This window comes from Triturus cristatus, chromosome 12 (assembly GCF_964204655.1).
Source record: "Triturus cristatus chromosome 12, aTriCri1.1, whole genome shotgun sequence".
Lineage (NCBI taxonomy): Eukaryota > Metazoa > Chordata > Amphibia > Caudata > Salamandridae > Triturus > Triturus cristatus.
Window position 1 is genome coordinate 584,086,789 of NC_140595.1, and position 23,760 is coordinate 584,110,548.

The 23,760-nt window shown below is 46.2% G+C and overlaps 1 protein-coding gene across 1 annotated transcript in view; it reads left to right on the top strand.

Moving 5' to 3' along the window:
- Positions 1–23,760, top strand: part of IST1 (IST1 factor associated with ESCRT-III) — a 177,059-nt gene that overhangs the window by 65,493 nt on the left and 87,806 nt on the right. Inside the window, exon 7 of the mRNA XM_085639632.1 lies at positions 17,601–17,804. Coding sequence (XP_085495758.1) covers positions 17,601–17,804 — 204 coding nt within the window. The remainder of the gene's footprint in view (positions 1–17,600; positions 17,805–23,760) is intronic.

Consider the following 23,760-nt stretch of genomic DNA (forward strand, 5'->3'; position numbering starts at 1 on the left):
GTAATGAAGGAGACATCGGTGGCGAGGGAGTAGATGGTGTCCCAGCGTTCGGTAGCGTATTTGCAGAGCACAAGGGCATTGATCAAGAGGCAGCTGAGTTGTTCCGTGGAGGTCTCGGCCAACGGGACTGGCATGGTGGTTGTTGCCACGATGGTGGTCGATGCCCGGGCGAAGGTGAACCAGCAGAAGATGCAGGTGAAAGGTCCCTCTGTGAAGCCAGGTGATGCCTGCCAGCAGTTGTTGCCTTCGGGGTCAAGGGCACAGAGATCTGCACCGCCGAATCTCTAGAAATGCGGGGGCAGGGTTCCTAGCATTAGGAGCGGTCCAGGCACGGATGGGCGTAGTTGGGCTTGCCTTTGGGACGCTGGTGGCTTGGCTGCTGCGCGTCTGCACAGCAAGCACCATCAGTAGTCCATGAGGTAGGATGGGCTGGCAGGAAGGTGTGAGGGCAACGCGCCGGAAACCGCATGGGCAAGAAAAACGATAGTAGCAGTTAATGGACGCAACAGAGGGGCTGGAGTGAAAACAAGCACGGAGGAGGGGACGCAGCAAAAGGGGCACAATAGTAAAACAGGGAGCAGACTAAATAAATTTACAATAAGTACCAGTGAGCCTGGAAGACTGCAGAATTCAAACAGCAGCCTTGCGGCAGAGCACAGGGCTGCAGTCACAAGGAGCTGGGCAGTGGGGAAGCGGAGCACGGCCAGGAGGCCAGAGCCTACTCACGCAGCGAACCCCATAAGTAGTCCTGGGTGGTGGGAGGGGCAGGCAGGGAAGCGGCAGGGTGGCGCGGGAAACATTACCCAATAATTCACTCACTCTTTGACCCTCCTTAAGACCAAATTTTGCTAATGTGCTCAAGATAAGAGTAACTGCAGGTCTTATTGTAGAGGACGGTGGTCTTATCTGAAGGAGCAAGATGTTGTTTTTCCTCTCTTCTCCACCCTGTTCTTCTCTTTGTTAGTAGCAGCAGCAATACCATGCTTCTGATCCTCGGCATTCAGTATTGTCTACCTTTCATTCATCTGTTTAACCGAGCATAACTGTAATGACCACAATATCTGATATACTACAATAGTTGTATGCACTCATTCTCAACTCCTTGGAGACCTATGCTCTCCATCTTCTGATTCTCCCTGACATAACAAATAGAATCTCTCTGTAAATGTGTTTTGTTATTAAAAAAGAAATACTTGGTTTGTTATTGAAATTAATTTTGACAAGAACAAAATGTATGCATGGCAATAGTGTCTACCTTTAAAAAATAAAAACACCTATCCAATTAGCTGTATCAGTCCTAATAAAATATGTTTGACTGGAAACACTGCAGTATCATTTTGCTTCTAAAATAAAAATGGGAAATGATCCTCCCATATTTAAGCTGATCAAGAGTGAATTTACGGACTAGGTCACCTTAAGAACTCTGCACCCCATCCTGTATGATAAAACACTTAGAAAGTCATTCAGTCAGATTTTTTTCTGCTCATTGAACAAAGATCCTATAGTACTGCTCCCTTTTTATAATTTTTAGGTCTCGCCCGACCCAGTACATGCGCTGGTCTGGCGAGACTTATTGAGAGGGCTCCAAAAAGTGCTACCAGGCCAGCCTAGAGCTACAGTGCATGTGTGCGGGCGCGCGCGCCGCGCTTTACCGCAATTACTTTCACTTTAGCGACCGAACGGCCACTTGGCATACCCAATAGGTCTCGCTTTTGGGACTTTATAAGTATTTTGTTATGCACTTATAAGGTCCCAAAGGCGAGACCTATTGGCAATGCCAATGCTTGTTTTTTTTGTGACTGAAAAGTTGAATCTTATTTGTCTGCCAATGATTATTCCTGCTGTCTTTGATAGATGTTCTTTCTGTAGTGGAAGAATGTCAATGAAGGAGGTACCTGACGTATTGCTGTTTGACTTCCCATGCCCTACTTGCACGTTACGATAGAGTCCACTGGGATGAAATGGAAGAACTGCTGCAGTATCTTCCAGAAGATCACAAAAAAGGGGTCAACAAATAGTTTCCAAAGGTCAAGCCATCGCTAACAGATCCATCAGATGTGCCTTAGATGCTTAGAACATTAAACAGAGGAAAATTCTAATTCAAGGGACAGGGCAAATTATAGCCTCATCTCCTCCGAAGAGGCAGTTCACATTTGAGGATGAATTGGATATTCCTGTACCTTCCAAAAAGAGAACAAAGGAGAAAGCTACCAGCCCTACACATCATCATCATCATCACCACCTCCTCCTCCACCCCTTCTAGCATCACCACCTCTGCCATCCCCTCCTTCTCCACCTCCTTCTCCACATGAAGACCCTCTAGGTAACACACCTTGAGGTTCGCCCACAGAGGGTTTAGGAGAAACATTAGGGGACCCTGATCCTTGGGATGTTTATGATACACACCTCATGACTCCCAATGACCCAGATATTTACCCAGCTCACCCTTCCCTCCAGAAGATGCTAGTACCTACCTGCAAGTGATTGCTAGGGCAGCTATCTATCATGGAGTTTAGCTCCATAGAGTGTCTCTAGAACAGGAATTCATCTTTGGCAATTTGTCATCCACTCCTAAGGATACACAGTTTCTGCTCATGCTTCCTGGCATGTTGCGTCAGGCAGATGACATATTGAAAAACCAATACATGCCCGGGTGACAACCCCACGGGTTGATTAAAAAACCTAAACCGGCTCCCTTAGACCCACTTTACATTTGTAGCCATGTTCCACCAGACTCCATTGTTGCTACTACAGCTCGTAAAAGAGGCAACAGTCAAGCCACTGGGGATACCTCACCTCCTGAGAAGGAGAGCAACCACATTGATGCTGCTGGCAAATGTGTTGCAGCTCAAGCCTACAATAATTGGTTTATAGCCAATTCCGATGCCCTAGTCTCACGTTACAATAGGGTCCACTAGGATGAAATGGAAGAACTGCCGCAGTATCTTCCAGAAGATCACAAAAAAGGAGTCAACAAATAGTTTCCAAAGGTCAAGCCATCACTAACAGATCCATCAGATGTGCCTTGGATGCAGCAGACACAGCCGCTAGGGGAATTAACATCAGCATACTGCTCAGGAGACATGCCTGGCTCAGATGCTCAGGTTTTAAACCCGAGGTTCAACAGGCAGTCTTAAACATGCCAGGGGATAAGGAACATTTATTTGGCCCTCGGGTGGACTCCACTTAAGACAAAATGAAGAGAGCTATTGACCCCATGAAAGCAATGGGAGCACTATATACTCCTACACTTTGTCGTTCCTTTTGCAGTTCTGGCTACAAGAGCAGATACAAATCCTCTGCCACAGATGCCTCCACTTCCCAGCAGAAGCAAGGCCAATCCACCTTCACTAAAGGTTTTTACAAAGGCTCCTTTACAGGCAATAATAACAGAGGAAGAGGCAGAGGTGGTTCAGCACACGGTGCAGCCTCCACTGCCAACAGTGACTGCCCCATCCTTCTCCCTGATTACACAACACCTGTCGGGGGAAGACTACAGTTCTTTCACCTGGTCTAGGAAACCATTACAACAGACCAATTGAGTACTAGCCTTCATTCAACATGGCTACTTTCTGGAGCTCAGTACCACACCACCCAAATTCACAGATTATCACAAGATCACACTTCTGAAACAAGAGGTCCAAGCCCTTCTTCTCAAAGGGGCTATAGAACCAGTTACCCTTCATCAGCAAGGCACAGGAGTGCATTTCCTCTACTTTTTAATTCTAAAGAAGGATGAGTCACTGAGACCAATCCTACCTAGATCTCAGACCTCTCAACTACTACATCCTATCAAAACACTTTCATATGGTCACTCTACAAGATGATCATTCCACTTCTACAGATGGGTGACTTTCTGGCCACTCTGGACCTAAAGGACGCTTATTTCCATATGCCTATTCATCCTGCTAATTGCTAGTACCTCAGATTTGTGATGGCAGGAAAACACTACCAATTCCAGGTGCTCCCGTTTTGTGTCACTACTGCACCAAGAGTCTTCACAAAGTGCCTAACAGTGGTAGCAGCACAAAACATTTATGTATTCCCATTCTTGAATGATTGGCTAATCAAAGCCAGCACCCACCAGCAGTGTCAGCGACACATACAGCTGACCATAGATCTGCTCCACAAATTGGTGTTCTCCACCAATGTCCCCAAATCTCACTTTCAGCCTCTTAAACTTCAACCATAATTAGGAGCAATTCTCAACACACAATTGGGGCTAGCTTAACCCAATTTCGCTCCGATACAGAACTTTGAGACACTTCTATCTCAATTTCAGCCAAACAGAACACTTACAGTTTGGACTGTCATGCGTCTACTGGGTATGATGGCATCTTACATTGCCATAGTTCCCAACGCAAGACTAAACATGCACCCACTACAGCAGTGACTCTTTTGTCAGTGATCTCAGTCACAGCGTCATGTCCAGGATCTAGTGTTGGTAGACCGCCAAACTCTTTGCTCTCTGCAATGGTGAAACCCCAACAATCTGTTAAAGGGGCAGCCTTTTTTTGAGACTGTACTTCAAATCGCTCTACCAGATGCTTCAGAGATGGGTTGGGGTGTACATCTACAAAACCACACAATACAAGGTCTGTGGGACGCCACAAATCAATCTCTGCACATAAAGTACTTGGCAATATTCCCTGCACTTGAAGCGTACCTTCCCCATCTATCTTACCAAGTTTTCCTAGTCTGGACGGACAGTATGACAGCTATGTATTATCTACAAAAACAGGCAGGGGGGAGGGGGTGGAGGGACACGGTTGTCTTAGTTGTCAAACCTCTCTCAGACCATATGGAATTGGCCGGTTCACCATCACTTTCATTTGTTGGTGGAATATTCTCCTGGGTAGTACAATGATCTTGCTGACACACCAACAAACTCGCAAATGGGATCTCAACCCACAAGTCCTCCGTTCCAAAAGTGGGGGGGGCTCTTCACATAGACCTGTTCGTCACAAACAAAAACGCGGAAATGCCCAGACTTTGCATCCAGGGTCCCATACACACTATCCAAGGGCAATGCACTATGAATCAGTTGGTCAGGGACGTTTGCCTATGCTTTTCTGCCTTTCCCTCTCATTTCCTTTCTGGCTTGGAGACTCAGGCAAACATCTCACCACGATTCTTATATCTCCCACTTGGGCATGTCAGCCCTAGTTCACGATTCTACTGGAGCTCTCAGTAGTCCCATACGAGAAGCTCCCCAAAAGGCCGGACCTTCTCACTCAGGATCAAGGACAAATCCGACACCAAGATGCTCAACCTAGCAATCTGTCTCCTGAGGTCTTAGAGTTTGGTTCTTTAAACTTACCAGCAGAATGTATGGATATTCTTAAACCAGCACACAGACCCACAACTAGAGCCTGCAAAATGGAAGCGTTTAGTTTACTATTGCCAACCTAAGCCCATTAACCCAAAGCCAAAGTACAGAACATTATTTCCTACTTACTTCATTTGAAAAAGTCCAATTTGGCATACACCTCCATTCAATTGCATTTGGCGGCAATAGCCACCTATTTCCAAAATAGACCGCATCTATCACTCTTCTGAATCCCTGTCATTAAAGCATTCACTGAAGGACTCAAACGAGTCTTTCCACCTTGTGTACCTCCAGCACCTTCCTGGAACCTAAACATTGTGCCTACTAGGCTTATGGGTCCTCCTTTTGAGCCTTTGCACTCATGCCCACTTCAATTTCTATCATGGAAAGTGGCATTTCTATTTACCATTACCTCAATTAGGCGTGTTAGTGAGCTCCAGGCATTAACCTTAGAAGAACCATTCTTTCAAATACATAAAGAAAAATGTGTACTTCGGACTAATACAAAATTAATTCCAAAGGTAGTTTCTCTATTTCATCTCCATCAATCCATTGAGCTACCTGTCTTTTTTCTTAACCCTGATTCTGTGGCAGAAACTGCTCTCCATATAATACATTTAAAAAGAGCACTCATGTTCTATATAGGTGGAACTAAAACTTTCAGAAAAACAAAGCAACTCTGTATATTTTTCCCCACCTCATATGCAAATCTGGTATAGCCAGATGGATAGTAAAATGCATTAAAACTTGCTATATTAAAGCCAAAAGACCTTTACCTGTAACTCCCAGAGCACCCTCTAGGCGTGAAAGTGGAGCACCTATGGCATTTTAGGCAATATCCCCATAGCTGAAATTTGTAAAGCAGCTTCATGATTTACACCACATACATTTACTCAACACTACTGCGTAGGCGTGTTGGCACGCCAACAAGCTAGTGTAGATCAGGCATTACTACTTACCCCTTTTTCAAACTACTGCAACTACCACACGCTAGCCACGGCCTCTAAGGTGCATCTATAGCCACACATGCCATTGAATTATGTTAGTTACATAGTGAGCATCTGTTCGTAGCGATGTAGTGTTGTAGATTAACATGCACTCCCCCTCCTCCCCGGACACTTGTGGGCATTGCAGTTACGTTTTACATACTTCTCTTGGACATCTTTTTTCTGACACTTTCCTTACACTCCTTTCTCACCCCTCTCCGGTAAACCAATCTAACAAAGGAGTCCATGCCCATGTGCAATATCACCAAGAGGCCTCATGACTCGAAAGACTTCCTTGAAGAAAATGAAGTTGCACAACTCCGAACCCAACACTAGATGGCAGGAGTATACAGAGCATGTGAATCTTCAGCACTGCATGCCACAAACAGATGCTTACAGGGTAACCTAATCCTTATCAGGGGCCTGTCTGTTTTTCTTTCAGAAGTTATCTCTGTCTTTTACATTAATACGTCCATTTTACTTGGTTTTCTTTCTCTATGCCATTCATTCTGAAACAATGATCCTTTCACACACTGGACGTGAAGAAACGTCCAAGCAGGTTGTTTTAAATTGTGGTGTGGTTCACAAGGATTGACCTTCTCAAAACAATCCTCATTTAGATACATTATGTCTTAATTCATAACCTGCTAACAGACAAGAAAAAGTCCCATAACTGGTGCTAGAGACCTGTCTACAAGGTTCAAGGCCCTATTGCAGTTATTTGCAGGGCCACCATCTGGAGATCAGTCCCTACCTTTTCTGAGCAGTACTGCACAGACTCTGAAGAACCTCCTGTTAGATTTGTGGTTGCCTGATAATCGGATGCAACAGGAGCAATGCTAGTATTCAGACCTCAATCCACTGATGGCTGTGCAAAGGATATTTATACTTGTCAGCAGTAGATCAGGGAAAGGTGAATGGAACAATAGTGGAAAGAGATCCACTGATGTCTTTACTTCTCCTGTCCTTTTTGCTGGGTTCAACCTGCACTGCAGAAGCAGTGATATCACTATTTCTACATGACACATGATATACCTTGTGACCGTCGACGTATAACCACCACTCTTCAGCTGGTGAAAACTCTGACGTCCTAGAGCTGAAAGACAAATAAAACCTTTCTAGTAGATTAAACACATAACCGAAATGTTATTACAAATTTTATATATATATATATATATAATATATATATATATATATATCACTGAAAAAACCATAGGTTTCACACACGTTATAGTTAGGAATTAGCATTTAAAAAACCTTGCAAATTCACTTAAAAAACCATAGGTTTCACACATGTTATAGTTAGGTGGATATTTCACTCGTAAAAGACCAATGAAATTCCCCTGTTATAGTTAGTTCAGATAACTATAACTCGCGCGCCCGCAATCCTCTGCTCATGACGTCACATATTACATCACTCATGACATGGTCAGTGGCATCACTCTTGACATCACTGATGACATCATCCTTGTGATAGAGTGGCGGTCGCGCGAGTTATAGTTATCTGAACTAACTATAACGGGGGAATTTCATTGGTTTTTTACGAGTGAAATATCCACCTAACTAAAACGTGTGAAACCTATGGTTTTTTAAGTGAATTTGCAAGGTTTTTTAAATGCTAATTCCTAACTATAACGTGTGTGAAACCTATGGTTTTTCAGTGAATTTGTACGTTTTTTTAAATGCTAAGTTATGTATGTATTATTATTATTTTTTTATATTTATTTTACAATAAACTACGTATTCATTTTTTTAAAAAAAAAATGTTTTAATGTTTTTTTACCGTGCGTCAGGGACCCCCTGACAAAGGCTAGGGGGTCAGGATCTCTCTACCCTGCCCCCTTTTCACGTTCGCCACCTTCCTTTTCCACTCTCGCACTGAAAACAAACAAAATGGCGGCCGACACTTCCTGATTTCGACCGATTCGAACGTTGACTGACATGTAACCACCAATCAGAATTACGCTCGCGCACGTTAGGGTGCGCGCACGGTGCGCGGCTATAGATATGTATGTGCTTTTAACTGCAATTTTCTCAAACTACTGAACAGATTGACTCCATATATGCAAAAGGCACATCCCTGACCTGAGGACTACCTCTGTGCCAAATTTCAAGTAATTCTGTTCAGCCGTTCGGGCTGTACCTTCGACTAAAGGTCCTATGGGAAAATGCATGGGGAAAACGTGTTTTGGGACCCCCCTTTTTTCTCGGCCCCCGCTTGACGAATCCCCCCAAGACTTTCAGGGTAGGAGCTGAGCGGAGCGCCCCATTAGTTTTGAAAATTTCGCGAAGATTCGTCAACCGGCGCCAAAGTTACTCAAAATAGAATTTTGAGATTTCCTATGGAAACACGGTCCTAACTATAACTATCTACTGGCGACCGCCAGTAGATAATGTGTATATATATCTTCAGCACGCCTGTCCACACACAGAACAAGCACCAGGACGCTCGGGGTCACTTCAGAAGCGGTTTTATTTGTTGAACAGGTAACGCGTTTCGATCGCGGCTGCGATCTTCTTCAAAACATCATTTCCTCATTGCAGCGTTAATTTAAACCTACTCCTGACGTCACCACATTGTTACTTTTTTTTTTTACAACTTTCTTGCTATCTCAGGCTCTGACAGCGCCGGTACAACATATTTGTTCAAAGTGACAGTGCTTTATCAAGACATTGTACACACTACAATTGAGGCTTGTGGCATACTTCAAAACAATCTATGCTGTCACATAGTCAAATATAGCAGCCAATACACAGACACAGTATGAACGAATAAAGTGACAATTGCCATTGTTCATTAAATGAATAATTAAAACCATCTATGTCACTACTGCAAAACTCAATGCATATGAATATACAGGTCTGTCCACATAAAACCAATTATGCTTAAAACCAAAACGTTCTCTTTTATATCTATTTTCCCAGTGGTTACATGGAATCATGCTATATATGTTTAGCTGGGGGAAACAGCCATTGTTTAGACGATGCAAATAATTTAAAAAGACTTAAACATTTCATGAACTTGCCTCATAAAATCTTTCAAAATACATCATGGCAAGTGCCAATATATCTTATTCCCCTCCCTCAATGTGACCACAGCTGGAGTGTGATGGTAAAATTGTGCAAAACTCGCATCCATGTACTAGTGCAAAAGAAGTGAGGAGCCACAATCAATTTGACTCAATACCTTAGTCACTTAAAGTGCTAGTGCAAAAATTGATACAACGACGTCAGGATAAAATCTCAAATAACATGAAGCGTCATCACAGGGATTTGTAGGGGATAATGCGGATGTAAGTACTGCTGAAGTAAGTCCAATTCAAATACAGTGTCCCTTGATACAGAGCTAAGACTCACCCTATAGATGTAAATACAGGTCCTCCTCAGTGTTGAGACCATTGGCACTCTAGAGTTGAATCGTATAATGTGTTTGGATTCTAATTGGCTAAAATGTCGTTCTCTATTACCCCCTCGGAGTCTCTAAGGCACCTGATCCAACACAAAATATTCTAACTCTTTAAGGTTGCTATTGTGTTTCAATTCAAAGTGTCTCTCCACTGGGTACGTCTGGTCTTTGTTCCTGATAGCTCTGATGTGTTGCAACACTCATGTGCACGCAGGATGGTGCTACCAATGTACAGCTTTTGGAAACTACATCCTAGTACGTAAATGGAATATTCACTCCTGCAGCTGAGAGATTTAGTGATTCTCCATTTCTTGTCCCCAAAAGACAATGCTAATTCTGTGGTGTTTGTGCCGTACGTGCACGCATTGCATTTGTTGCACCTTCTGAATCCCTTTGCGGCACTGTGTCAGGTCTCATGTTTATTCATACCTGGACAGTTGACCACGAAGTCCTGTCTCATTGACCTCGCCTTGCAGAATGTCATAAGGGGTTTCTTATGTAAACTCGGTCGTAAGATGGGATCACTGCTTAGCAAATGCCATTGCTGTCTAAAAATGGATCTTTTTCTCTGATGTTGTGCATTGAATCCAGTTCTAAAACGAAAATTCTGTTCTGGTGCACCTGAGATCTTGTCATTCCTTTTTTCTGGGAAAATGAGCTTCGCCCTAGGTTTGTGGTTGGCCTTGCGCGTTGCTTCTTCCAGGATTGTGTTATTATAGCCTCTTTCTGTGAACTTCTGTGTCAGGGGTAACTGGGCTTCAGCGAGCTGCTCGGGCTTGCTACAGTTCCTCCTCATTCTGAGATTCTCGGCATATGGTATAATATTTTTCACTGTAGTGGGTTGGAAGCTTTGTGCATGAAGCACGGTGTTCCCAGCAGTGCTTTTTCTAAAAGTTTTAGTATGTATCTTTCCATCTGCCACATAAACTTTTGAGTTAAGAAACTGTACCTCATGATCGCTGAGGTGCGCAGTAAATTTGAGGTTCAGCTCATTGATATTTATATTCTCAATAAACTTCTCAGCTGACTCCTTGCTGCCGCGCCAGAAGACAAATAAATCGTCTATATATCTTGACCACAATACCACATTTTCGGACATCTCTTTGGCGCACTTACTGGTGAGCACCTGCTCCTCCCACCAGCCCATATGCAAATTAGCATAGCTGGGGGCGAAGCAGGTGCCCATTTCAGTACCGCATAGTTGTTGGTATAGATTAGAACCGAGCAGAAATATGTTGTTTCTCAGACACCATCCTAGCCTGCACATCAGCATCTCAGTATGTCTATACAGCGACAAAGGTCACGAATTCAGATAATATTGTGTTGCATTCATGCCATCTGTGTGAGAACTACTCGTGTATAAGGATGACTTGTCTAGTGTAATCATTAGAAATTCTTGATCCCACTCTACATCATAAATCTTTCTCAGGAAATCACCTGTGTCTTTAGTGTATGAGCTTAAATTCCTTACATAATCTTGGAGGAAATAGTCCAGGTATTTTGAGGTGTTCTCAAACAAGCTCCCTATGGCCGTAATAATCGGACGGCCAGGTGGTGTATTAATATCCTTATGGATCTTGGGTATAAGGTATAGTACGGGAGTGACAGGGGTGTAAACCTTGAGGAACTTGTATTCTGCTTGTGACAATAGACCAGTTGAATGCCATTTCTGCAGATCCTGATGAAAATCCCTTGTTACTTGTTCCAAATTCATCTTGCCAATTTTCAAGTAACAGGAACTGTCATTGAGCTGTTTTAGGGCCTCATCCTGGTACGTGTTGAGTGGCCAGAGCACAACGTTTCCTCCCTTGTCGGTCTGTCTCACCACTATATCAGGACGCAGTCGTAGTTTGGTCATCAGATTTTTATAACCCATTAAGGATTTATTTTGTTCAGGGTTACACTCTACTCTGGTATACAATTCTTTGATGTCACTTGTAACCCAGTCTAGAAAAATATCTATCGAGTCCCTCGGCACCATGGGACAAAATAGTGACCTAGGTTTGAACGGTGTATTAGGTTTTTCCTGTAAACTCCAGGCATATTCACTAGCCAACATATCGTCACTAACATTAGTATGTTCTCCTCTAGAGAGACTATCCAAATCCCTCAAGAGATTCAAATCTGAAACCAATAGATCAACATTATCAATGCCTCTATTGCTCTCTTGTCCAGTTCAAGATGCTGTTTGGTTAGCATAGTATTTAGCCAATCTCAATTTGTGGGTGAATTTAAAGCAGTCTATCCTGGTTTGGACATAGTCCATATTCTCTATGGCACAGAATGATAGACCACGTGTTTTGTTTCAGCTTGAATTAATTCCAGATTTGTTAAATTCACAATGCTTATGTCCAGCCCATTATCATTTACCTGGTTTTCTTCCGTGGTGCCTGGTTTGTTTCTTGATTGCCAAATTGCTCGCCAGACCTCCTGCTTTTCCTCTTCCTCCACCCCGAAACACCCTTTCTTGGCCTCTCAGTGGTCTGAGATTGGTATTTCGGTCCCATCGTAAAAACCCGAGTTTATCAACTACAGACGGTATTCTCTGCATTGGCCTAATATCTTTGTTGTCTGTATCAACTTCCGAACTCATTTCGAAGCCAGACTCTTCTCTTTCTTGTGATGTGCTGGGTTTCAGACTTTCTGATAGCTTTTGGCGATGGATGTTTTCGAATCGCTTAGAGAAGGTAAAGATTTGGCCACATTGGTAGTCAAGCTTATCGTGTCTAAACTTGACCGCTTTCCTAGCCTTGATGATCTGTTTGTATTTCTTTACCCTCTCTTGCATTTCAGCCTATAATTTTTTTTAACAGCTTCCTGATCAGGTTGTTTGCTGAGTTCCTCACTTAGAGCATCAATCTCTTACAGAAGGGCTGCCCTGTAAATGTCTGCGTATTTAATCAAAATCGCCAACATTCTCTTTGATGACTCAGCATTGTTTTCAGCCCATTCCCTCAGCATGTCAGGGTGGGGGTTTTCATATGTGGGAGCAATTAGGATTCTTAGGCCGTGTGAGACCCGTCCTACTTCCAGGTAACGTGTTAAGGATTTACTCTCCTACCACTTTGATGTCTCCCTTTTAATTAGTTTCTCCAATGACCTCAGTAGTTCTTTGCTCCCCTTTGATTTAATGGCAGCAGCCTCTGTGCCCCCTTCATTTCGAACATCCGTCACCTCAGTGTCACAAAAGCCTTTCAGCTTCCACCTCCCTCTCCTTAATCCACTCCATGTTTTTGTGCAGCACTGTGAACAAAGACCGCTTCAATTCTGTGTCCCGTTATGTGGTTGAATGCCACTATCCTTTCTCCCTACTGCTCAATGTTAGAGAATGCTGTACGGCTTACCGCTAATCCAGACAGCCTCTGTTTCGCGGTGCTGGCATTTCTCTTCCGTACGCGTTTTCTCTGTCGTACGCCGTATTGGCTCTTCGCACTTCGGTGGGGGGGTTCCCCGTCGTGTACTGCCAGTACAGCGCTTCCAAGACCTTGCCGATCTGCGCGGTGCTCCTTATCGAGGGGGCGTCCCGGGTCCGACACCGGTGATGGATTCCTACATGTTAGAACTGGGGGTCTCTAGTTGGCAGAGGTAGGTACCTTTGACCAAATAGGGACCCTTGCTTCTAGTCATGGTAAGGGGGTACACTCCTAAAATAACCCCTGCTCACCCCCATGGTAGCATGGCACAAGCAGACAGGCTTATCTCAGAGGCAGTGTGTAAAGCATTTGTGAACACATACAGTAACCCAGTGACAACAATATAGTTGGACACCACACCAGTTGTAGTATTTTTAAATAGACTTAACACAAGACCACAAATGACAAAAATCCACAATACTGTACTTAAAAAATGGTAGAAAATAGCTTAGTTCTCTTAAGATGTAAAATGCGACACTTTGAGTTCCATGTACCTTAGGATGCGTAACGCTATACAACGAAAGTGTTGCAGGGAAGGTGATGCGTCGGTTCCTTACACGCAAGAACAGTGATGCGTCGGGCCCCTACTGATGCGTAGGGATGCGTCGGTTCTTCTCTGCGAGGAGGGGAGATGCGTCGGTTTCTTACTGTGCTTTCGTGGCGATGCGACCTGCAACGCCGTGATGCGATGAAGATCTGGTGCGATGAAACCAAGATGGCGTCGTCTTCTTGATGCAACACGATGCGTGCACACCCGACGGCCGTGCTGCGACTCAACGATTCTTCTGAGCCGCGACAGGCCCTATAACACGCTTCCCGGTGATGCGGTAGTGTCTGATGAGACGTTGATCCTCTTCTCCCGTGATGCGAGGCGCTTCGGCAATGATGCGACAACTGCAGCAGCGACGCGCTTTCCCAGCAATGCTGCGGCTGCGACACGCTTCTCCGATGATGCGGCGACGTCTGATGTGACGTCGATCCTCTTCTCCAGTGATGCGAGGCGCTTTCGCATTGTGAAGCAACAGTGGCAGTTCGGCGACACGCTTCTTCGTGCGTCGCGCTTCCAGCTCCTTGTGACACGCCGTCCCTCAGAAAGCCCAACACAACTGCAGGCACTTCCAAAGAACTCTTGGGGAGCTGGTGGGTGAAGTCTGTTGTCCCTGAGACTTCAGCAGGAGGCAAGCTCTTTCTCAAGCCCTTGGAGATCCTTCACAAGTTGAATAAAGTACACACAAAGTTCCTTTCTCCTCTCTTTGGCCGTCAGGCAACCTCTCAGGCCAATCCCTCAAGCTTAGGGATAGTCTTGTCAGTTTCTCGGGTTCCTCTCCTCAGCAAAGGTTTCTTCTTGTTTCCCAAAAGTGATCTAAAGTTCTGGGGTCTGGGGCCCCCTTTTTATGCACAGTTTCTCTTTGTTCTCTGAAGGCAGAGAGGCCTTTGCCTAGTCCAAACCAGTTCTGGTCAGTCCTGGAGCACTTTGTTGACAAGACTCCTTCTTTCCTTTCACAGTGCAGGCCAGGGACATCAGACGCACCACAGGAGGTGGAGCCAGCATTGTGGAGGGAAGGCACAGCCCTATTCAGGTCCCAGGTGCAAATCCTCCCACCCATCTACATGCAGATCTCTCTATTCAGCCCTGTGCTGACTCACCCTGTCTCCTGGAACCCCCCAGCCCCTGTCACTCAAACTCCAGACAAGGAATGCACAACCTAGCAGAGGCAGGCTTGGATAATTAGACAAGAAAACACCTACTTTCTAAAAGTGGTATTTTCAAACACAGAATGTTAAAACCAACGTCACTAAAAGATGCATTTTATCATTCTGAGTTCAGGCATACTAAGCTCGAATTTCTACCGAGTTCCCTGGGTCAGTTAGGATTATTAGATGTAATAATCAAACTGCCCATTCTGGCCTATGGGGAACAGGTAGCCTTGCAATAGTGAAAAACAAAAATGGCTGTAATTCACTATTAGGACATGCCACACACACCAAGGCATGTCCTTCCTTATACTTACAATGCACCCTGCCCTTGGGCCTACCATAGGGGTTTACGATATGAAGAAAAGGGAAGATTTAGGTACTGGCAAGTGGGTGCACTTGCCCAGTCAACATGGCAGTACCAGACTGCACACAGGCTCTGCAATGGCAGACCTGAGACACACTTTTACAGGTTGCTTCTGTGGGTGGCACAACCAGTGCTGCAAGCCCACCCGCAGCATTTGATTTACAAGCCCTGGGCACACTCAGTGCACTGTACTAGGGTCTGACAAGTAAACCAAATCAGCCAATCATGGAGTCACTAATACATACATCAATTTACAATAGGGAGAGCATATGCACTTTAGCACTGATCAGCAGTGGTAAAGTGCCCAGAGTCCTAAAACCAACAAAAAAAGGTCAGACAAAATACAGGAGGAAGGCAAAAAGTTCAGGGATGACCATGCAAAAAGGGCCAAGTTCAACGCTACACCTTCCGCACCCCTGTCCACACTCGGAACAAGCACCAGGATGCTCGGGATCACTTCATATATATCTACTATCATCGCATCTTAAATGAAGTCTGTGGGCTAAATGATTCTCAATGTACATAGTTATTCAACAGTAACATAATGAATACACGTTAGGGCTGTGCTTTCAGTAATATAAATTTACCTATTCACCACTGGCAATACCTTAATACCATATGTGATTCAAAGTAATATAAACAGACTCTGTACAAGGTGAGGATTCATCCAGCTGCTCTTGTGGAACAATTGCAAGAGAGTTTGCAATCATTTGAAAGATGACTCCAGTATTAATGTACAAATCAAAGTCTAAATCCTTAATCTCAAGTGTTATTCAGAATACTTTCCTGAAACCAGCAAGTCTTTGAAAGCTCCATTGCCAGTAAAGAATGCTTTTAAACATGACGACCATCTGCCCAAACGAATCTGTAATGGTAGTTAACACTACAGTCTTGTGAGAGTCCTGTGGCATTCTGGGACCTAAAGGTTGTCTTGATTCCACTTGCTTACTTCGTGTAGTGCACATTACACCAGTCATCACCCACGCTCTGCATGTAGTGCTGACGGCCTCTGCAGCGGAAGACTGGAGCACATTTGAAGCTTGAAGGAACACATCTCCATGCTTGCCTGGCATACACAGGTGAGCGCAGGCTACAAATCATGGCACTTTATTCTGATTTCTGTATATTTACCTACCTCTGACACAGACTTTACTCTTGATCTTGGTATTCCGAGTCGTCCATTAATACTGCACACTCACGATTCTTCCCAGTAATTTGTTTGTTTTCTTCCCCAGGTAATACTTAGCAATATAGGCTCCTTGGCAGGGGGTGGGATGTTTGAGGGAAACAAGGGAATGTGTGGAATTTGGGTGTGGTAACCATTTCCATAAGTTATCCTTCTTTCTGACCTTGGTATCTCTGAATAAGGCACTAAAATCGCGTTGGGGTCTAACCTCTAGGTGCTGTAACAGCTTTACCATGGAGTTATTTTACCACTAGGTAAATGTTGCCTCTACTTCCACGCTCCCAAAGTTGAATTAAGCTTGCTATTGATGGAGAAAGAAAATGTGAACAATTACTTGTAGGTTTGGCTTTCCATATTGCCAATTCATAATTGTGCCACCCACTTCCCCTTGGACCAGTATCAAGGTTTTGAAGCAGGTGGTGTTAAATGCTGTCTCCATCTGAGCTTCCAAAATGGGTTGCATTCCCTGCTGTGGATGATGGGACTGTGGGAGGAGGGGATGACATAGTTGTTGAAGGTGCAGGGTTGTTATTTTCTCTTTTATAGTCTATCCATAGGAGCACCATGCGCTGCTTTCATAGTCTGTTAAGCTCTTTGCTAGGGTGGTGTTTTTAGTTCAATGTATGTTATTATGACTAATGGGCTAATGGTATTACATGTTAAAGATATAAACATAGAAAAATATTGTCTCTGATATTGTATTTAAAAAAATAAAACCGTCCTGGAGCTGAGATGTTCTACTTTTATGAAATTAGAAAGAATAATATTACAGGTTGGAAGATATCATTCTCTTATTCACATTTATAGTTTTTGTTGCCAGATGTATTTTCCCCCGTTTCGGTTTCTCTGGCGTATCCTCTGTACAAAGATGGATTTAAATTCCACTACTTGTTTTCTTGTGCTTTCCTGTCCGTCAAATGCTTTAGTGTTAAATGCATCTGTCGTGTGTCCCATTTCTTGGTCATCCTGTGCTACTGTTTACACGTGCATCTTTTCTCATAAGTTAAAGTCTCTGATTCCATGTATCAAAGATGTAGCATTTAGCTGTTATTTGCCAAGTTTAAGGTTTGCATTATGCCACCACTTAGATGGCAGTTTTTGAATGACTCTCAGTGTAGGTTAAACAACTGTTACCTACCCAGTGTCCTTTCTTTCCCACCTTTTTGCGCGGTGTATTCTATGTTAACACATCTAGTGTTGTGTTTCTTTCCTCCTCAGGCTGAAGCTCCCAAGGGAGAGGAGTCTGATCTCATTGATGTTGGGGTTGATATTGGGTTTACTGATGATGTCAAGAAAGGAGGTCCAGGAGGAGGCGGCAGCGGCGGTGGAGGCTTCACAGTGCCCTTTGGAGGCCTACCAGGAGGAGTGCCAATGCCAATGCCAACAAGTCCCCCATTTTCATACCCTGCACCTCAGGGCCCAGTAAGTGATTGTTTTTCTTGTTGGCTAGTGGAAGTAGCTGAAAATGTTTTGTCTTCATTCCAGCCTAACATGTGCATTTGTAGTGCGTGATTTTTCTGTCCTCCGTAGCCCACAGTAATCTTATACGTCTCATAGTGTTTGTCTGATTACTTGGCAGTAGCCTTCATTAATGTTGATCTAAGGTGGCATCATCCCTTTTCTTACATACATGCAGAGTAATGTCCTAAATAAATCCGCCATGATGGAATCATCCCTGATACACATAAACAGTAGAATATCTCTGTACATGTGTGAAAACTAGGCCCAGACAATTTTTTTTACTAAGTGGGTGAAGTTTTTCTATTTTGCTGTAGGCACCTTTTACAGAATGTATTGAAATATTTGAAATACTAACAATATTTTGCTTTTCACGTGTGGGACAATGGTTTGAAAATGTCTTGCTAGAACAGCAAACCTCCGCTGAGAGACCTTTTGGCCTCAAAAGATTCTCTTGTTGGCATCTCGCTTGACTTTTGTCCCTTTCCTTTCAATTGTGTGCTTGATACTGGCCATGTAAACACTGTAAAAAATGTGTATTGTTATGTAATTTTGTCACCAAAGTGATGAATATTTTGCAAAAATAATGCGGTTGCAGCTATCCCCAGCAAGGAACGCAACTTTAAGGGGGCGCTAGGTGGCGCACACGCAGAACGGCCGCACTGCTGTGAGGCTCCTGCAGCCCAGCGTAATTATCCTTAAATTTATTCTGCTTGGAGGCATCGGAGAAGGTCGAAAGCGGTGGTTGTGAGGAGCGCATATGCCAGTGAGGAATCGGTGAAAAATACAGCTTCTTTGGAGCAACGCCACGCATACCGCGCCGCTGGGGAGCTTTGGTCGGAATAGTGATCAGAGCGGCGCGGTGCCCTGCTTCGGTCTGAGAGAGCACGCAAGGCCAGTGCTGCCCACGAGGGGACTGGGCCCTGAAGCTAGCCTTGAGCGGTGTGATCGGCGCGGGCGATCCCGGCACATGGGAGTAGCGTCTGGGGAGTAACTGCCTGCCTGATTTCTTGCTGGGCACTGCGGAGGACATTGTGGCAGTACAGCGACAAGGGGGCTGGGACGACCGGTGCAGGGCCCCACCTCGGACCACTTGAGCGCGTGGGATCGGAGCTCCTCGCGAGGTGCCTGGGCCCTGGGGCAAGCCCTGTGAGCAGCGACGGACGCAGGCGTTCCCCGGCCTCCGGGAGTAACGCCCGTGAAGGGGATGACTGCCTGATTCCCGGCTGGGGTCTGCGGCGCCCATAACGGAGGTATAGAAAACCGGAGGCAGGGAAGGCCACGTGATGCCGCACCGTCCTGGGGGCACAGTGGAGGCGGAGATGGGACGGCGGAGGGTGGGGAGCCTTGCCGCGGTGTGCTGCGGTGGGACGGAGCGCCAGGTGCCTGTTGCTGCCTGCTGGGGCGAGATACTGGCGCTTTCTGCATGTGGCGTACTTGGACTTCTGCCCGGGACTGTCTAGTGCTACGGTGGCTGGGGGCCTCGAAGGCAGATTATTGGTAAGGAGAATCGGGCGGCCCTGTCTGACCATCCAGGTGGATCCTCCTGCAGCGATAGGGGTGCGGGGAGGGCTAATTGCCTATGGTTCCCCCCCTCCCCTCAGGATAAACTACTGCGTTGAAGATCGGGGCTGTGCAGGTCGCGAGTGCTGGGCGACGGATGGATGGTGTAGGCTGCCGGTTGTGGATGTGCAAGGGATCACTGCCCTGAGAGTGGAGCGTCCTGAATTTCACTGTGAAGTTGCCGGTGCAAAGAGGAGCATAGTCTCTCTATTGAATGCCGGAGCAGCGGGGCGCTGAGATCATTGGGACGGTGTTGTATTGCACCCACGGCCCACCTGAGATTGCTGGCTACTGGTGCAATTGGGGGACCCGGATCGGTCTGAGGTGCTACGTGCTGGAGGAGGGATGTCATAGTATTCCTCTTGTGGAGTCGCCCTACCCCGACCTGGTCCTCGCTAGATTTTGGGGGCCCTGTCCCGACTTCCTAGTGCAGCGCTGACCGTGGGGAGGATAGTCAGTCCAAGAGTGTTTCATCGTCGCGGCGCCATGGGCAAGTCGGATACCCTGCAACCTAAATTGACCGCAGGATAGCCTGGTGCTGGACAATGTTGAGGAGGCTCAGCCGTGGGGGAGCTGCGGTGACTACTGATGTGCAGAGCATTCTGCAAGAGGTCCGGCAGGGGTTCGCGACCATAGTGGACAAAGTGGACAGGATGTCATCGCGTATAGATGCCATTGCGCATAAATTAGATGGTCACGAAGATCGTATAAAAGAGACAGAGAGACGCATCTCGGATACTGAGGATGCTACCACCCGCGTCACCACGCAGGTCACCCACATGGAGAAATTGCTGAAGCTGATGGCCGCAAAGAACGAGGACTTGGAAGCGCGCAGCCGACGCAACAACATTCACGTTTTAGGCATTCCTGAGTCCACCAATACGGGGAGGATGGAGGACTATGTGGAAAAGATGCTCCTGACCTCTATCAGAGCGGATGCTTTCTCCAGTCAGTTTATAGTTGAGCGCGCGCATCGTACATTGGTGCCGCGTCCACCTCCTGGGGGCACGCTGCGCCCCATTATAGCACGGTTATTAAACTATAGGGACCGGAATGTCGCTTTGCGAATAGCAAGAAGCAAAAAGCAGCTGGCATATGAGGGCACCACGTTTTTCATCTACCCGGATTTCACTCCCCTGGTTCAGGAGGAACGTTGCAAGTTCACGACGGTCAAGAATAAACTGCGGCTGGCGCAAATCGATTACGTGTGACCCATCAGGGACAGCAGCGATTCTTTACTACGCCACAACAGGTGGAGGACTTTCTTAAACATCTGAAGTGGACAGGTCGCAATATTGACGCGGCAGCTACATCGCCGCACTCTTCGCCATCGGGGGCAGATGGCGGCACACAGTAACCACTGTATTGCTTTTTTTTTTTTCTCCACTGCTAATTTCCTGTTTCAGTTCATGCTCGTTTTTGGATTGTATTGTGGGCATTGTGACAATGGGGGTGATTCGGGGTGGATGGGAGTCTGGTGCGCATTACAGTTGTTGTTCGGCTGACCGGCCACTCTAAGTAATTTATTCGACAAGCTGGGCACTCTCAGCTCCGTTGGGGTCTGGCCCTCACCATATGTGACGGACCGGTGGAGCGGGGAGCAGTAGTGCTGCCGCCTACAGCGACTCCCCATGGGGACTCCGACCGCGGTGGTACACTGCATGGCCCATGCCATGTGTGATGGTCTTTGTTATATTGCATGTTTTTATATTGTTTTTTTGTTTCTTTTTCCAATTTTTTTTACAAAATTTTTGGAGCCGGTGGGGGGGGGGGGGTGGGTGAATACTTCTGGCAAGTTGGGGATGCTTCAGTGGGAGGGGGAGGGATCTCAAGGGGGTGATTCTCAGCATCATTTGTTTTTCCCAGTACAGGATGGTTTGAGTTTACAGGTACTTAGCACGATAGTGGCTAGCAGAATTGAGTGTATGGCACAGGATGTAATACTGCAGTTTATGCGTTTTTCAATTTTGAATTGTGAACAAAGGGCACGGATCTTGTTGGTTATTATTGAATATGTATACTTATGACTGATGGGGAGGCAGAGAAACTGAATGATATCACTTGGAATGTCAGAGGGCTGGGAGATGCACGTAAAAAGCGACACATACTGGCCTACCTAGACCGGCATCAAGTGCATATAGCCATGCTGCAAGAGACGCATTTTAGTCCCAGCAGCTCTAACACATTTGCAAGTAAATGGGCGGAGCACCGAATTTTTTTCCTCTTACTCCTCCTATGCTCGGGGCACAGCTATCCTTATAAAGAAACGTACACCATTTCAGCTGGCTGGGGCTACCTGGGGCGAGCAGGGGATGTATTGCTTGGCCTGGGGTAGACTGGGTTCTGACTCAGTCACCCTGGCTTGCTGCTATGGGCCGAATGTGGACGCCCCAGACTTTTATTCTGCATTGTGGGCTAGGATTTTTGATGTAGGCTCAAATCCTATCATTTGGGGAGGAGATTTTAACGTCGCATGTGACCCAGGGGTTGATAGGTCCCACCCCGCCCCTCATCATTACACCAAAGCCCGAGCTATCCTCCAAGACACACTCTGTAATTATCATTTACTTTATGTATGGCGGCACCATCATCCACACAAACTAGAGGGCACGCATTTCACAGCTCAGGCAGCATCCTGGGCGCGATTGGACTATATCTTCGTGATCCGAGGCCTGGGTCCAGCCATAGCACAGGCGCAGCATTTGACCCGCACTTATTCAGATCACGCTCCAGTTAAACTTACACTAACATCGGCGGATTATGGCCCCCCGCGCAATAGCTGGAGATTCCAGGCTCCTATTTTGCTGGACCCAGTTTTTCAGGCCGGGCTAGGGGAGGAGGTGAGAGATTTTTTCATACGGAACAAAGGCTCTGTCAAGCAGGTTGAGACCGTTTGGGAGGCATTCAAGGTCACGCTCAGGGGGTACTGCATATCTAAGGGAGCAGGTGTGCTAAAAGATATTATGGGCACACTGCGGAAGCTGGCTGGTGAGCTGAAGGGCCTGGAGACGAAGTTGACCGCGTGCCCGGATGGTCCCACCGAGCTCAAATTTAGAGAAGTGCTTACCGAATACATGGAGGCAGCGCGGCGAGAGGCGCGCTTTCGGGGTAGACATTGGACAGCCAGGCGGTATGGCGAGGGGGAACGACCGGGCAAGGCGCTGGCGGACGCGATTCGGAAACCGCGTTATTCCCCCTTCGTGCTGGAACTTGCGGGCCCAGGGGAAGTAGTGTACAGGGATACGGCCAGTATCCTCAATGCCTTTGCCACACATTATGCTCAATTATATACCACGCAAAGGATTGTGGAGTTGGATCTGGATAGCTATTTGGCTGATGTGACATTGGGGTGGCTGAGTGACAGGCAGTGAGAGTTTCTCTGCGCCCCGTTTCAGCTGGATGAAGTCAGGGATGCAATTATGCAGCTGCAGTCGGGGAAGGCCACTGGCACAGATGGCATACCTGTAGAATTCTATAAAATGTTTATAGATCAGATGGCCCCTTACTGCGTGAAGTATATGAAGATGCCCTGGAAGTCGGGCACCTTCCTCCCTCTATGCGGGAGGCCCTAATCGTTTCATTATTAAAGCCTGGGAAAGCGCCTCATCAATGTGACTCATACCGTCCACTATCGCTCCTTAACTGTGACGTTAAAATACTAGCCAAGCTAATAGCCAACCGGCTTAGCTTATTGCTGGAGACCTTGATACTGCCTGATCAGTCCGGTTTTGTACCCGGCCGCGCTACCTCACATAATCTGCACACTCTTTTTACGGTGTTGAATAATGTCGCTCCTGAACTGCCCTTGGCGGCAGTGTTTCTAGATGCCACAAAGGCTTTTGATTCAATTGAGTGGGATTATACATTTGGGGTGATGTTGCGCATGGGCTTTCCTCCTCTTTTTCTTTCATGGATTAAGTTATTGTACTGCTCGCCAGTCGCTAAGGTGCTCATCAATTGCCGCGTGTCCCGGGCGTTCCCGGTCACAAGGGGTACCCGGCAGGGCTGCCCCCTGTCCCCTTTACTTTTTGCGCTCTCGGTCGAGCCTCTAGCAGCAAAACTGCGGTAGAATCATGGGGATAAGGCGCTGCGGTGCAACCTGAGGCAAATATTAATATCCTTATATTCCGATGACATCACTCTTTATGTTCGAGACCCGCAAACCAATCTGAATCCGATCCTTAGGGAGTTCATCGTGTTTGGGAAGCTCTCAGGGGTTCAAATAAATTGGAGTAAATCCTGCATCTTCCCTCTGACGGCCGCTGCGGTCCACTTCCCACTAGACTATCCCCTGGAGTGGTGCGAGTACGAAGTGCGGTTTTTGGGCATTAACGTCACGAGAGATAGGGATGCATTA